This window comes from Equus przewalskii, chromosome 13, assembly GCF_037783145.1.
Source record: "Equus przewalskii isolate Varuska chromosome 13, EquPr2, whole genome shotgun sequence".
Taxonomy (NCBI): domain Eukaryota; kingdom Metazoa; phylum Chordata; class Mammalia; order Perissodactyla; family Equidae; genus Equus; species Equus przewalskii.
Window position 1 is genome coordinate 8889853 of NC_091843.1, and position 17126 is coordinate 8906978.

The 17126-nt window shown below is 39.6% G+C and overlaps 1 protein-coding gene across 2 annotated transcripts; it reads right to left on the reverse strand.

Moving 5' to 3' along the window:
• NPM1 (nucleophosmin 1) lies at positions 1–15379 on the reverse strand. 2 transcript variants are annotated; one of them, XR_011525068.1, is made up of 11 exons: positions 15046–15379; positions 12831–12910; positions 12139–12258; positions 11696–11789; positions 11260–11366; positions 11078–11145; positions 7251–7308; positions 6813–6896; positions 5794–5895; positions 3368–4727; positions 1–354 (listed from the first exon to the last, which is right to left on the reverse strand). XR_011525068.1 is itself a non-coding variant. In XM_008509692.2 (11 exons), the coding sequence occupies exons 1-11, from the start codon at positions 15101–15103 to the stop codon at positions 316–318; spliced, it is 885 nt and encodes a 294-aa protein (XP_008507914.1). In that variant the 5' UTR covers positions 15104–15254; the 3' UTR covers positions 1–315. The 2 variants fall into 2 exon arrangements, 1 of the variants encoding a protein (XP_008507914.1); XM_008509692.2 differs by having other exon boundaries at positions 3368–3442; positions 15046–15254.
• Positions 15380–17126: the final 1747 nt, after the last annotated feature.

Here is a 17126-nt window from a genome sequence, read left to right on the forward strand (position 1 = left end):
TTTATTAAAATACTGAGTTTATTTCACATGTATATTTTTGTCTCCCCACCATTTCCATTTGTCTGACCACCACTACTACTATGTCCTATCATAACATTCCATACATACTTAAAACCAAGCAAAGGGTGGAGTTCCATCTTTAAAAACTAAACAGGCATTTTGGACAACACATTCTTGGCAATGGAACCTGGACAACATTTATCAGACACGGTAGGGAAAGTTCTCACTCTGCATTATAAAAAGGACAGCCAGATATCAACTGTTACAGAAATGAAATAAGACGGAAAATTTTAACAAACTGTTTAAACTATTTTCTTAAAGAGACTTCCTCCACTGCCAGAGATCTTGAATAGCCTGGAAAAAAAAAAAAAAATGTGGTTAAAGAACCACAATACTTCATAGACACCAATAAATTAAGCCACGTCTCTTTGTATAGTTCAACATATCTATTTTTCATTCTACCACCAAAAGGGTTCACTCTAGACAATTAAGAAATCATTTCAAGGAAACTTATACTCAAATGTAATTTTATTTCAAATTTAGACACTAAATCGTGATTATTTGTAAGCAAAGTCAATTATACTAAAATACATTTAAGAGCTTAGATATCTTTAGTTAAGGAAATCAAGAGGAAAGGTAAAGACCAGTTTAGCCAATGCTGCCTCCATGTCATCTGCTTTAGGGCTGCCAGATTTCACACATAAAAATATGCAACACAAAGTAAAACGTATTTACGTCTAAGCCCATGCATGTGTACATGGGACACATACTAATTACGTTTGTCTGAAAAAGACTACGTATACCTTACATCTCTTTCTTTTTCTCTCTTTAGTTATATTTCCTTGATGATGTGGGATCAATAGTTCCTGTTTGGCAGAATTTGCTCATAAAATTCCATTTACATTGTAACATCCAAATTATTTCATTTTGTCCACTGAACACTCATTAATGAGCATGCTTGGCATCAGCATTCTGAGAAAATACATTGAACATGTTCTGCCATATCTACTACTCCGACTTGCTCCTATCTGGGTATAGTACTCAACACCATCTTCCATGACATTACTTGCTTTTCCACTCTTGAAATCTCCTAATGATTTAAAGTGTCTACTGACAAAAAAAGCATCCCCCAAAATTTCTGTTCTCCTTCAATACATGACGATTCTATTCGTTCTTACGTTGATATGTAGTAACATCCATGTAAAAAATCAAATTCTTTAGATGAAAAATTCATTTCAAATGATAGCCATAAGTATAGTATTATCTATTTCAAGTTGGCATTTCTTTTCCTATTCATAAATAATGTTCTTTTTTAAGAACAGTCACGACGTTTCTGACTCTTTGAAGGATTCAACAAGTTCATTCAACCAATGGAGTACTTCAGTGGAGTCTGCTCTTCAAATTTACATAATCCTACTGGCTAGAGAGACATTTAAAACTATGAACGAGAAATAAGGAGGTTTTACCCAGCAGATTATTAAAAATGTCACCAAGAACTTTTGGGGCCTTTTCTTCAAAAGTTTGCTTTCAGTGCTTCTAAGAAACAGGATCCTCTCAACCAGTATTGTTTAACACAGCCATTGGGTTTCAAATGCAAGGGAACTGAATACCAAATGCCAACAAGTATCACAAAAATCCTCCCTCCACTCATTCTGTTCGATATAAAAGCTCAAGAACAATTTCCCAACACTTCAATAGCAAAAGAAACATCCCCTGCTGCTTGACCAGTATTATGTAGGACAGCACCCACCTTCTATAAAAGGATTCGTGCTCTCCTTCAATTCTGAGTAAACACTGTTTACACTTTTGCACAAACATTCGCCAAAATTTGTATCTGTAGTCTCTCCACAGAAAGCAGTACTTTTCTCACTCTTAATTCAAGAGTTTTTGCAAAAATTTGCTATTATTTCTCAAATCCCACGTGGAAGGACTTTACTAGCCAACTCCTCACAAGCAACTGTTCCCACAAGAAAAACTGCAGAAGCAATAGGAAAATTTTTCACACATTGTGATTACTTCCATCTACAGCTATGCCATCAAAACGTGAGGCATTTATAGTTTTGATAACTTGTAATAGTAAATTGAGCTATTATATTTATTACATTAATTACTACAGAAATTTCATCCTGGTACTTGAAAATATGCTTTCAGTTTTGTAGTCACAAGATACTTCTGACAACGAGTTTGAGTTTAGTCATTTCAGCTGCAAGACTGATGTTATAACACTGAGTGGAAGGCCCTCGCAACTCTGGTTGTTGGTATCTGAATTTTCCTTAATCAAAAATTTTATTTTGGTACTAGTTGAAGAAACCATGTATTTTTTATGCTTCCCTATTAGTACGTGATGATTTGTATCTGACTTCCCACTATTTTCAATGTTGAATTAACAGTTGCATACTGCGCAGTTTCAAAACTACTCGTGTTTAATAAATGTCCATTACTAAGAAAATTTACATAATTTACACTCGCACTCAGGGGCTCAAATATACACAAAAAAGAGTGGCAACCAAAAGAAGTGAAAGCTACATTTGATCATCTCAAGGCCACATCAATCAAGGCTAAACTCACAACTAACTGTAAACAGCACTGAGCCACTGAAAGGATTTCAAACCTAACAGTATGGCCATTTAAGTGATTTAAGTACTAAATATGGTGGCAGATGACAAATTTCTTAATTCACTGTAAAAAGCTAATACAGGAGAGATTTAGGAAGTCCTGACAAAGACCATTCAACACAAGATGTATCCTGTATATACATGCTGCCCAGCAACCCTATGTAACGGCTTTTACATTTTCCTTCACATCCCGAGTCAACAAGTAAAAACATGCATGTGAATTTTCTTCTATTGACAAAATACCTTCATGTGTAAGAAATACAAAATCTAACAGCTGACTCAAGCTAACATATTGAGTATTAACTATAACTTGGCCTCTTGCTTCCAGATTTTGCACTTTAGGTTGATTTCGGCAAAACGTGTTTCCCGTAAGATCTATGAAAAAAAAGGCACTCTCTGCCAACTCACAAGAAAGCACAGACCAGACTACCCCAAGTAGTCGCCAAATGGAGCACGGCAAGAAAAACCACAGCTCATTTCCTTCGCCAACACAAAACCAAAAGTAAAACTGAGCTCAGTAACCGAGATAATTGACCAACTATATGAAAGCTGGGAAGAATGTACTAAAAAAGTTATCTTCTCAGTCTCCGCCAACTAAATTCTTATGAGTTTCCACGTATTTAATCTGAAGTATTGTCTGTGGTTAGGAACCTTTAAAAAGAAGCCAACACTTAGAGAGACTAAAAGAACAATCATAATAAATCACAATGAAAATTTTGAATTTGGTCATGGTTAGAAGAAAATTCAGTTACCTCCTGGTCAGTCATCCGGAAGCAATTCTTCACATAATTGATGAACTTGGCTTCCACTTTGGGAAGAGAACCACCCTATTGAGACAAAAGCATTATTAAAGATAAGTATAGAAACACTGTTTTTGAAGGAGACATGAAATTCCTCAAAGATTTGCATACTATTACATGGATCAGTAGTTCATTCCTTGTCTCAGCTCTTTCAATTTAATATCAAGTCTTTTTAGGCCCAAAAAGGTCTACTGGGCAACATATTACTACTTTGATGTTTTTCATAGTACCCCCTTACTGACAGGGTCTGTCAAAGTTTCAAATTCTCCACAGCCACTTGAAAAATACAAAGTAAAAGCTACACTTGAGATTCTTCAGGCACTCAAATGTCAACTTGACTGCCTACTGTATTAGCTAAAAGTCAGTTTTATCACCACTCTACCACCCAGGACCAAATACAAAACAGACACGTACCCCCTTTTCAGTACCACATAGACAAGTGACCCAAACTGTTAAGATATGACTTCCTACTAAGAACCTAGGTACAGCACAACACTAACTTAGGAGTCAACGTCAGGAGGTATATGAAGTCAGATGTGGGTAAAAAATTAAAGTTACTACATTTCATTAATCTGTAACTAAAATTTGGCATTACCTTTCATTATGGACATAGGGAAGAACCACAACAGTATTCCACCAAATTATTTTCAAAATATTTCATCATCAAATATTTTCAAAGCATTACAATTATTGGAAATATACTGAAATATTTATATTCACAACTACACTTTGGAATTATATTATTTAACGTACTAGGTACATCACTTTCATTTCCTTTTAGCTAACTAAATTTTGATTTTCCTTGTAACCTGAATCTTTTATGCATTTTAAAAAGATCAAGGTGGCTTCACGAATGCCAGAAAGACCATGGCACAAAACAGGCTAGTACAGTATAACATACTTAATTGCCTCTATCACCTAGAAAATAAACCTCACTGTAACTTCCATTTTTAAATTATCGTCACATACATTCTTATTTGATTCATTCAAATATTTATTGAGCAGCTAGGGAGATACAAAGGTGATTAAAACATGATCAAAGGTGAGGCAAATGCACAAGTTATAGAAAGCAAAGTATAAGGTTCACTGAACCACAGCAGTCAAAAGAAAGTGCTTTAGGAGATCGAGTGAGATTGCTTCCAGCCTGGAAGGGGGCATGGGTGGGTGGCAATCAGGAAAGGGGATTGAGATTAAAATAGAAGACTTCAGTCTGGATTGTTGATGATACTCAGTATGGACTATATTTCTCTCCTTTTCCTCTCCCCATCTTTGGGCTTAATTTACCAGTAGTGCCCAGGATTGTTCAATGCGCCTGCAATTAAACCAAGGAGATAGGACCATATTAAAATGGGGGGGAGGGGTAGCTAAAAGATGTCATATTTTAGCACTGTATGCAAGGAATAAAAATCAAGAAAGCAGTGATACCAGGAAGGCTAAAAGGTTTACAGCAGTACTAAAGCAAAAATCAAGAAATACATTCTGGTTCTAAAATGTTATTTTTCCAATTGACTCATCAATGCACAAGGAAAGGAAAACTACTGAAGCCATGTAGAACCTAGAGAACATAAGAAAAACGCGGGAAAAGAAGTCAGCAACTTTTCCTCATCATCCCACACTTATTCTCAGTAACTGGGACCTAACGTAGTATTCCTCGAGTAAAGCTTCTCCCAAATGTGTTAACATATTTAAACCGATTATTCCATCCTCTGCAAGTCCAGAGTTCCCTAAAGTTGACTTAAGTTTAGTCCCCTAGTCAAGTAAATAGCAAGGAGAGAGAGAGAGCTAATCCTCTTCTCACATTTCCACTATTTGTAAAAGGAGACTAAACGTAAACCTATTAGTCACTCAAAACTTCTAGATATTACCAGATGTATTGACTGGTGACACCTTGGTGTAAAAGACAAATAGAAGTGACTCAATTTGTTGGAAACCATTTTTGACTAGAGTAAATTTTTTTAAACTTTAATACCAAGCAGTCTACTTTTCCAGTCTTTTGCAATTTTATGAAAGACTCATATGCCCTCTGCTGGTTCTGTAGCATCTTACAACCAGAAGAGCAGGCAAAGTAAAGTGTTCTCACTGATCTCACTTTAACATCTACGGTCAGAATATTACCTTATAACCAACTTTCTTATATTTTTTATAATGGAAAATAAAACACATGTAATTTCAAATACATAAAAAAAATCACCATAGAGATTATAAATGAATGTTAAGTTACCAGTAATCCATTTTTGAAAAAACTTCATACCATAAAAGGGGTAGGTATATTAAGGATAACAAAATGAGGAACAGTCCTGTTTCCAACCCAGGGAAAGGTATAATTCGGGGGGGGACTAAACCTATTGCACTTCTTTAAGAAAGATCATTTTACTTACTTTTTCTATACTTGCTTGCATTTTTGCTTTAATGTCTTCTACAGAACTAGGTCCTTTTGGTGTTTTAGGAGTTTTTTCCTGTTTTTTGAAGGATTCTTGACCCTGGAAAAAAAAGTTGAATTTCAAAAGATCAGAATAGTACAGCTCTTAAAAGACCCATCCTACCTGGATTTTCTCAATACATACAATTATTCCTACAATCCTTCTTAGTAAAAACAAGCATACAACCAGAGCCAAGTTCCTATAGTATAAATGAATTCATGTCTGAACAATTACCTTTTGTTCTTAAAATCATTCCTTAAGAAAGGAATAGGAACAGTTTGAGCCTTTATACCAGGTCAGTTCTGCATTTAAATTCCATCAAAAATGAAACCAGAAGGGCCCCAAAAATAAAGCAAGAAAATCAACGCAACTTGCTGCCTGGGATCCAATTCAAAGCATTTAAACGATAATCTGTGAACCCAGGTAACGAGGGTTTTTTTAAGCTTCCTACTTGGTCCTGACACGCAGCCAGCGTTGACAAACTGCACTATGTGATAAGTCTACCTCTCAACAAGGAAGATCACTTAAAGGAGACAACTGTTTATATCACAATAAAAATCTTTAGCTGTCTCCCCGACTAGAACGCCAGCAGCTGTATATACGTCAATGATCACCAACAATCACGTTTTAGCTCTTTAGATACCAGTTACAGATGTTCTCCAAAAGCCTATTAAATTTCAGACAGACTAGATTCATCCACAGTAGAATCTAACTTTTCTAACTACTTCAATGAAGCCTGTATTTGTCTATTTATGTTGCCACTTTTTTTTTTTTTTGGTGAGGAGGAATGGCCCTGAGCTAACATCTATCTGTGCCAATCTTCCTCTATTTTTCTATGTGGGATACTGCCACAGCGTGGCTTGACCAGTGCTATGTGGGTCGGCACCCGGGATCCAAACCTGCAAACCCTGGGCCGCTGAAGCAGAGCACGCGAACTTAACCACTAGGCCACTGTGCCAGCCCCTGTTCCCACTTACTTTTGATCTTGGCGTTGACGGTTTGGAGTCTTTTCCATTCTGGTTTGACTTTTGTGCATTTTTGGCTGGAGTATCTCGTATAGACTGCAATTAGAAATTAATCTTAATCAATGCACCCCTACATGACATCAGTGCAAATAAACTGCCCCAAACCATCTAAGAAAAGCAGCAGTCAGGCTAAGATGAAAACAATCACTTTGACAAAAGGCTGCAAAAGGGAAGACGGAGAAAGCCCCACAGATGAAGAAAATAGATCACTCCCCACTATTAGCAAAGTTTTCAGGACAGCTCTACTCAGAACCCATTTTAAGTATGAGATCATCTCCACCCAAGCCAGCTTTCATTAACTTGAAAACAAAGTAAATAGCACTAAAAAGTTTCCATCATCTTCTGTTACTAGCTATTTCTGACAATCTTTTAACATTGTATCATACTTACTTTCTTTACTGGAGCTTTTTCTTCAGCTTCCTCCTCATCAAAATCATCATCATCATCACTACAAATGAAATAAGTCGTTACTAGTGTTTCAATGCACTCACAAACCCTAAAAGCCTACCAAGAAATTGGCTGAACCTATAAGCTTAGCCAAACAACTGTCATGCTTTGGCGGCTGACACAAGAATTGAAAGCAGGAACTCAGATATCTGTACATTCATGTTCACTGCAGCATTATTGACTATTGCCAAGAGATGGAAACAACCCAAATGCCCTCAACAGTTAAATGGATAAAGAAAATGTCATAGGTACATATAATGGAATCTTCAGTCTTAAAGGAAATCCTGTCGTGTACTACACATGAATGAACTTCAAGGACACGCCAAGTGAAACCAGATAGGCACAAAGACAATATTGTATGATTCTACTTCTATGAGGTATCTGAAGTCAAACTCCTTACAGAAACCGAAAATAGACTGGTGGTTTCAGGGGCTGAGGAGAGGTGGAAATGGGTAGTTTTTGCTCAATGATATATTTATCAGTATTACTAAAAGAGTCTGAGTTTACACAACAATGTGAATATGATTAAAACTATTCAACTGCACACTTGGAAAATGGTTAACATGTGTTATGTTTTTTACAACTAAAAATAAAAATTAAAACTTGGGGGGAGGTAGTTAAATCAATTAATAAACAGAAACACAACCCATGTTCACGGATCAGCATACATAATATTAAGGTGGCAACTCTCTGCAAATTCATCTACAGATTGAACAAAATCTCTACAAGAATCTCAGCTGGCTTCTCTGTAGAAATCAATCCTAAAACTCCTATCAAAATTCAAAGAACCCAAAGTAGCCAAAAACAATCTTGGAAAAGAACAAAGATGGAGGGTCCACTTAGTGATTTCAAGCAGAACTCTATAAACACTACATAGTAAAAGAAATCAAGACAGCGTTTTACCGGCATAAGAATAGACATGCCTCAAGAGAAAGGAACTGCAGAATCTAGAAACAGACCATATATTTATGGTAATTACTTTCAACAAGAATGCCAAGACTATTCAACAGGGAAAGAAGCCTTTCACACACAAATGGTGCTGGGACAACTGGATATCCACATGTAAAATGAAGTTGGCCCCCTACCTTTCAGCATATACAAAAATTCTAAACGAAACAAGGATCTAAATCTAACAGCTAAAACTGTAAAACTTCTAGAAGATTTCAAAATGGTTTCTTACATTTGACATCAAAAGCACAATCAATAAGAGAGAAACTGGACGTGGTGAAAAAAACTTTTGTGCAAAGGACACCATCAGGGGAGTATAGCAAGACAACCCAGAGAATGGGAGAGTATTTGCAAATCTGATAAGGGACCTGTTTCCAAAATACATAAAAATTCTTACAATTCAATAATATAAAGATAAGGGCAAGTACTGGTGCAAGCTGCAACATGGATGAAGCTTAAAAACATTGTGTAAGTGAAAGAACCCAGTCACAAGAGTGCATACTGTATGACTCCATTTATATACAAAATCCACAATAAGCAAATTTATAAACAACAAAGTACATTAGTGGTTGACTAGAACTTGGGAAGATGAAAAGTTACAGCACGGTTACTTTCTGAGATGATAAAACATTCTCAAATTGTGGCAATGGCTGCACAACTGTGCATATACCAAAAACCACACAACTGTACACTCTAAATAAATGGATAAATTGGGGGGAAATCCAATCAGTGGAAAAGCCTAGGGAAGTCTTTATTAGCAAAATAGTGCAACTGGTTCACGTTTTCATTAGTTCACAAACCAAACATCATATACTGACCAAAATCTTTTTCCACACTTTAGTCTAAATGTAAAAAAAGGAGTACCTTCATCAATGCGCAACTAAAGAAACACCCATCCTTCCAAAACTGGGGGGTAAAATTTGGTGTGTTAACTAGAGTAAGCATCATGTAGTATACATAAAACCATATGCAGTCTTTTAAGTGATTTTTAATAGTGATTTTGTCAATTTTGGCTTTAGAACCCAATCCCTACAGGTGTCTCCCCCTAGCAGAAACAAGATCACAATGATTTCTATAAAACCACTATCATAACCAGTTTCATTTATTAGAATATCCCCTAATAAAATGTAGAAAAGGTATTTTTATGGAGGACCACACATTATGTTGTCTCTAACTTTCAATGTACTAAATGGTTTTGTTTTTCTTGCTTATATCAATAGAGGTCAACCACCCCACACCATACTCTTCCCATCTCCCAAACAGGACCCATCGATTTCCCTTTTATCTAGTTGGTTCCAATTCTTCTGGGACAATGGCTTATAATTTCCAGATAATAACTATTTCAACTAACAAACCTTGAGGCATCTCTTTACATTTTCATTGCCACCTAACTAGTACAATTTTCTACTGAGATGTGTTACCCTCCAGACATCCATTAACTGTCCCTACGACAATCCTCTCTCCTTAGATGTAAAACTTACTGATTTAGAACTTCACAACATCTATACTTCTCATTCCTCCCTCACTACCTAACCAAAGAAAACAAGAACACAAACTACCTTACATTGTGATTACATCAGAAATTATTCCCATTTTAAAGACAGGAAATCTTCCAAAGCCCAAGCAGAATCAAGATACCAAGCATGTGACACTCCAAAGCCTTTCTGGAAAGAAATGTCTGACTCCAAAGTCTCAATGAATATGCTACTGGACATTCACGTGCAAACGCACACAACACACAATGGTAACTTGAAATCACCAAAGAGTAAATAAATTCAAGCCTAATTAAGCACCATATGCCATCCATATTTCTCATTTCTGTTTTCTAAGCCCATTTCCCATTCTTCTCTTGAGGTATATTATTTTAAGTCTTACTAATGGCAAATCTTCTTAGAGTAGTAATAGTCAAACACCAGCTATATTGAGTTTCTTTATAAGTTTGACATGCAGGTAATTTTGAATTTTCTAAGCATTTAACTCTTTCAGCCTTTTCCTATTTTCTGCCTTCACTGTGATGCTCAAAGAGCTTTCTTAAGAACTACCAGCTTGGCTAGTTGAGGTTACTGAAAACCTAACTTTCAGATTTGATCATTAATTAGTGCACTTTCTCTCAGAGTCTTAGATTCTATTTGAATTATGTTTTCAGTAAATATATACAGACCAACTTAGAAACTCAGTGACAAAGCTGACAATTAAAAATCCAATGTATCAGAAGTTATTGATATCGTTGCATGCAAGAAAGATCAATTATGAATAGTATTTTATTTCATAGTGTGCATGTTGCTGTTTACCATAGCCTGACTTAGGTTAATTTAATAAACCCATCAAATCTTGTTTCCAACCAAATTTTAAATTCTCCATGAAAATCCTATTGTCTTATAGGATCTTATTTTCTCAGTAAGGACCATGGGCCAAAATCCCTTGCAGGAAAAAAAATCCTCATGTGAGAACTTCCAAAATAAATGTGGCTGGACTGATTCAGATTCTTTCCACCCAATCCATTTTATTATAAACTGTTCAGCATAAAGTACACCAGACTTGCTAGCATACAGTAATGTATCCACTAATTTACTCAGGAAAAAGGGGCCTAGTCAAATACATTTTGGAAATGCTGCTTACTCTATCCTTCTGAAAATCTGCAATGCACTGCATTTTAAGGTTCATAGTCTGATAATATCCTTTAACTCAGCTCATTTAACAACCACTGACCATTTACCCTTTATTTAATTAAAACAATTAAACTCCACAGGATGACTTTGGTAAAGAATTTTCATAAAAGTTCCTCCCATAAAACTATGTCAAGTTTCTAAGAACATACTTACTCTTCATCATCATCTTCGTCATCATCTTCGTCATCATCATCTTCATCGGCAGCAAGTTTTACTTTTTTCTTGGAGGGAAAAGAAAAAAAATATATATATACACACACATGCATGATCAAGTGCTGATTCTAATCACCGAACAAAGGTCAGAATAACGTATCTGTGGTAAATTACATCTATACCTGTGGAACCTTGCTACCACTTCCAGGGGCAGAACGCTTTCCAGATATACTCAGGAGTTTCACATCCTCCTCCTCTTCATCTTCTGATTCTGCATCTTCCTCCACAGCTAAGATAAAATCCTTTATTAGCCACTACTAAGACTCAACCGAGAACTCAGGAAAAAAGGGCATTGACAATATACAGTAATGAGTATTTAAAAACAGCGAATAGAAAACAGAAATTTTTTAAAAAGGAATTTTGGGGGCTAATACTTATTACTAGGTTTTTCAATGTAAAAAACCACAGGCTTTTCCAGTTATAAATTATTGGGTTCACATATGAACCTATTATAAAGACACTAGTATCAGAACTAAGCATGCTTTATAAAGTCCAAAATGGGAACAAAGTAACTGCATTAAAAAAGAATAAACAGCATAATACAGAAAAATAACATACCTACTAAGTGCTGTCCACTAATATGCACTGGCCCTGAACCACACTTCAATCGTAAGACCACAGGTGGCGTTATTTCAAAGCCCCCAAGGGAAACCTAAGAAGGAGAAACTTATATCACTAAGTATTATGAAGAAAATAAGGTTAAATGTTTGGTATAAAACTGTTCATAACTTAGAAATATTTATGTAATAGCCATTAAAGGTAAACCCGTGAGCCAAATGAACAAACCAGTGAACTGGTTTTTCCACCTCTGATAAACAAGCAGCAACCACCCTGTTCCAAGAGTTGATCATTCAACCCCAGTGACAGAAGCAGCAGCTGTGACTATTGGAAGGACCAAACTCGATTACCCTTTCTATCTCCTTGATGTAAGGTAAATGACACCTACCTTCATGCAAGAGAACTAGACTTTGACAACTAATCCAAAGTATAAGTGCCCTTACCGTGGGCTGTACAGACATTTTCAAAGTTGCCAGTGTCACTTTAATTGGACTGCCTTCATAATTCATTGCCTCTGCTTCCACAATGTGCAATTCATCCTTTGCACCAGCCCCTAAACTGACCTGTGAACAGAAACAGTACTTCAATTTAAATTCCCACTATTTTACAATCCCCTCAAGATGTGTTTTTTAAAAACCATTATAATCTTTTCATTATTACCACTGATGGAAAACTATTTTGAGCACATCATCTGCAACTTTTTTATGTGACCTTGCCCATCAATTTCTCATATTCAGTAAATCTGAACAAATGCATAAAAACACATCTGATGACATAGTTGTGTAGGTCATCACCCGTTCACAGTATGGCCCACCTACTACAAGTTGAGCAGTCTCGAGTCTAGCAGAGGCTAGTCTCTGTGGGAGGACACAAAAGACTGACCACTGTCCTAAAGGGCTTTATAGTGCTATCGAAGCAGCAAAGTAGATAAATATGGAAAGGTGAACAAGAGTGTCACTGGACTTTACATAATTACTAAAGGAATGGTGAAGACGCAAAGTTTGGTTATCACAGGCATATACAATACTCAGTTATAAAAATACTATTATAAAAGTAAGTACTAAGCCACACGAGTAGGACCCAAGAGGCTGAAATCGAGAAAGATTAAGTAGTTTATTTTGAAAAGTTTAAGTACCGTTCTTAATGATAACTGGTGCTCATTTTCATCATTATCCACCTTAAAGTGATAATCTTTGTCAGCCTTTAGTTCACAACCTGTAAATGAAGAAAAAGCAACTATAACATGGAGAAAAACAACAATGAAACTTCAGTATGGGTAACCAAAAAGATAACGGTTAACTTGTGAACCAGTTTTTCACCATTCTAGCTACCAGAAGGCAGGGCAGATGTATCTCTTCCTGGATTTCTTGAATACAAATGTCTATAAACATCAAAGAACATCTATACAGGACTTCATAAAGTCCACTTTCCCACTATACTATTTCATTCTCAACTACCCTATTAGCATTCTCAGGTAGAAATGAGCTCACAGATTTAGTAAGTCTGTAACTCAAAGAAGTATCTGAAACCAAACCGTACAATGTTGGTAAAATCACACTATTTAAAAAAGCTGAATTACCTACCTAAACTCCCAAGAAATGCAGCAAATTTAGAAACAAGAATGGTTACACAAACGCCTACATGAACTGTTCGTATTTACAACAGAAAAACTACAAATGGAAAAGAACTAAACTTGTTACAGGGGCCAACATTTCAAGTAACTGAAATGATGAACATTAAATTATGTTCAGAAATTATGCTTAAAGCAAGAATAGATATATCCTAAGGATAGTTCCGACAGAAAGGGTTAACACAAAAATATTCTGGTGTAAACTAATCAGAAACCCCAGGTATTCAAAACTGCTAGAATAAAAGCCTGCACGTGTGATGCGTGGTATCTACTCCCATTCCACGAATAGGCAAATTGTTTAAAATACCGTGAGAAGAAAGCTTTAAATGATTGCATTTAGTTGTCGTCTAATAGTTATTGGTACATACATGCTTCAATGTCATTGCTCATTTAGCAAATCTCAGTATGGTATACAAAGAAACAAATCTGGGGCAGGATCTGCACCTACTTTCAAGCCTGACTGACACAAAGAAATGCCTTCAACAATCAAATTCACTGAGACTGAAAACCGAAGCAGACCTCTCCTTAGTATGGTACTGTGTGCTGGGGAGGTGAAGATCCCAAAACCTTGGTATAAAATGAAAAGCTAACAGCACCAGGTTAACTGAACTCTCAGCACATTTCTCATCTTAAAAAAACAAAAAAAAAGTTGTTTGCTCGATGCCGCACAGAAAACTGCCTCCGCAGGCCTCCCTCCAGAAAAAGAAAATCCTTATTAATACACCAGCTCTGGAGACAAGCGTCTTGCTTTAGAGCTAGTCTCTATTTACCGCCAAGTGCACCCTTCATTAAGTCACTTTAGTTCTCTGAGCATCAGTACCCTCATGTGCAAAGTGGGCTATTCCATCCACCGCCAGGAGACAGAAAAATGGCTCTAGAAACGAGAACTACCGTCATAGTACGCAGATGTTAAGCACTCAACAAAGGCCTCCAGAATCCTGGCGCTACCAGCCACCTCACCTAACATTTCCCGCCCAACAGCCTCAATTAAAACCCAGGATCCCAGGCTTGGGGGTGACAGGACATCAGTGAGCCCCGGATGCAGCGCCCACACCCCCGCCTCCCCCCAACCACGTGGCAACCACGTGCTCCCATCGGTTGCGGCCTCCTCACGCCGGGCCGCGCCTCCCCTCCCCCCGTAACCGGCCGAGGCACCGGGGCTGAGTCTGGGCCCTGGAACTCCCGACGCTGAGGGCTCAAGGCCGGAGAACAAGGCCAGGCTGGAACTCTCCTCCCCTCCAGAAAGGAGGCCCACGCCTCAGACGACGAGCCCACACAGCCTCCTGCACCACCAAGCCGGGGCCGAGCATCCAAGACAGCGGCGCGGAATCGGAAGCCTGCGAACTCGCACACCGCTAAGAAAACTCACGCTCAGAACTCGACCGTGCGCCCCGGGCAACGCCGAACTCTCAGCCGGTCGGGTCCACCTTCCCAGAGGCCCCGGGCCTCGGACCGCTCCCGCCCGGGCTCCAGGCGGCCTCCGTCCCACCCCTTGGCGTGCCGGCTCTCCGGTCCTGGGTCCCCATCCCTGAAGCTACGGGGCCCTGGCAGCTCGCTCCCCCCACCCGAGGCTGCAGGGCCCCGGCAGCTCGCTCCCCCTCCCTCGGGCCTCCAGCCTGCCTGCCTTTCTCCACCAGCCCAGGCCTCCGCAGGATTCCCGCCCCCCCACTTCAAAGCCACTAGGCCTGCTCGGCCTCGCTCCAGTCCCGCCAGCAGTTACCGAAAAGATAGTTCTGGGGCCTCAGGGGGCTCATGTCCATGTCCATCGAATCTTCCATGGGGTGGTGGCACGCACTTAGGTGGGAGAGAAGGCGGACGGAAAAAAACGACCACTGTTCCACAGAACAGCAGCGCAGGACGGAATCACACCAGGGAAAGGACGCGGGCTCCCTGCGCACATATATAGCCCCCTGGAGATCTCGCGAGAGCTGACCAAGTCCCGTCTCCGCGCGCGTGCTCGGGAACCCCCCTCCCCGGACGGTCGCTTTCCCGCGCAAGCGCTCTTCAACCCCTCTCCCTTGTACCTCGCCCCCCACCTCCCCCAGGTACTTCGCGGGCTCCCACCGAGCAAGCGCACTCGTACCCCGGCCCCACCCCTCCGCCGCCGCCGCCTGTGCGCACGCGTGCTTCCCCTGGTAGCGCGCTCCCCGCTCCAAGCCTTCCACGTCCTCTCCAGCTCCGGCGCGCGGGCGTCGCGCCAAGAGCCTGCGCAGCCCACCCTGCAAGATGGCGACGGCCACTGTTGGCCGTGTTAGGGGTCGGGGGCGAGCCGGGTGGAAGTGAGCCAGAAAGCAGCTCGATTCACCTTTTTCCATCCCCTCGTGCCTCGCAGGCCTCCAAACAGGCATAACCACCTCAGGAATTTTGACTTGCCTAAAGGCCTGGGCTCAGAGTTAACCGTTTCCCCAAAGTTAAAGCTCCAGGTCCCAGAGACAGAGTGCACTACGGATTACTCTTTGTTGGGGAGGAAAGATGCAGCCGCTGGCCGCACTTACCCTGCTCTGTGTTTACAGCTCTGTACTTTCTGAGGAAACATCTCCAAAGTTGCAATCCCTCATCTTTATGTCATTCGGGCGCCAAAAGGGACTGCGTCAGCCTCTTCAGTACGGGCAGGGCAGGAGCCAGGCCTGGGGGTTTCTCCCACAGACAAGGTTTCAAGAGGGCTGTATATCTACAGTCGGTCCTCACATAAGGTCCGGTGAGGCGGGTCTGACTGTCTCCACTTTGCAGACAAACGGGCGAGAGATGATGAAGTAAGGTGCCCAAAGGGGTGACGCGCTTCTAAGAGCTGGGAGGGTTACACGTGGGACCAGCCTCTGAGGCAGTGCGGCTCTCAATCTGTAACATCCCAAAGTGTTCTGACCTGTAAAGAAAGCATATATCTTCTAAGAAGTGTGTAAACCTCAATTAGACACTTTGGGAGTGAGCCTGGAAATTAGCATTCTAAACCAGCTACACGTTGACAAACAGGACCCCCGCCGCCGCCACAGGGCCCTGGAGGGTTTCGAGGAGTCCCCCTCCTCTCCGCCCCCCCCCCAATAATCTAAATCAACAGGTTAAACGATAAATTTAAGAAGTACTGTGAAGAATAAAAATGGTGACAGTGATGCCCCTACCCCATTTTCTCCAAAAACAATCCAATTGAGAAGATAAATTATAGTACACATGAACTAATTAATAATTAACAGAATCAAAATCCTAAATTAGAGAAATCAGCGTGTCCTATATGTGAATCAAGCCAAGCTGTTCCCCACCTTTTCCCCACCCCCAACTGAAGAAGAGTCTTCACTAGCTTGGTTCTCGGATCTTTTGAGATGCAGAGTATTGCTAGAGAAAAAAACTGGACTTGGAAGTACATTTACAGAATGGGATGAGAAAGGCTGATAAAAGGGAGGAGAGGACTGTGGCTGTGGAGGATTTGGGGATTTAGAATGAGAAAGTCTCAAGAGGAGCTACAGGACAGTGGAGGAGAACGGGTTAATGTTCTTTGAGCCCATGCAAGTAAAAGTTGGAGCTACTTTATAATTTCTCTCTGGATTCTGGACCACGATTATTCAAACTCAGCTCTGTACAGAGCCTGAACTTTATGGGAGCCATAGCTCATGTTTTATAAAAACATTTGTTGTTTTAATATGTTAGGCACCTAGTCTAGTATGATATCATGGAATCACGTGGTTAAAAAACCCACTTATTTTTCAGATTTACAAATGTAATGGATGCTCATTATCTTTTTAATAGTTATTTGGGTCTATACAAGTGAAAAAGTAAGATGCCCCTCTTTCCATATCCGCATTTCTATTC

Coding starts and splice junctions, on each gene's coding strand:
- NPM1 (XM_008509692.2), bottom strand. CDS start 15,103: ATGGAAGATTCGATGGACATGGACATGAGCCCCCTGAGGCCCCAGAAC. Junction 11,790..12,138: donor AAATGTCTGTACAGCCCACG/GTAAGGGCACTT, acceptor TCTCCTTCTTAG/GTTTCCCTTGGGGGCTTTGA. Junction 3,443..5,793: donor TGCAAGCAAGTATAGAAAAA/GTAAGTAAAATG, acceptor TTGTCTCAATAG/GGTGGTTCTCTTCCCAAAGT.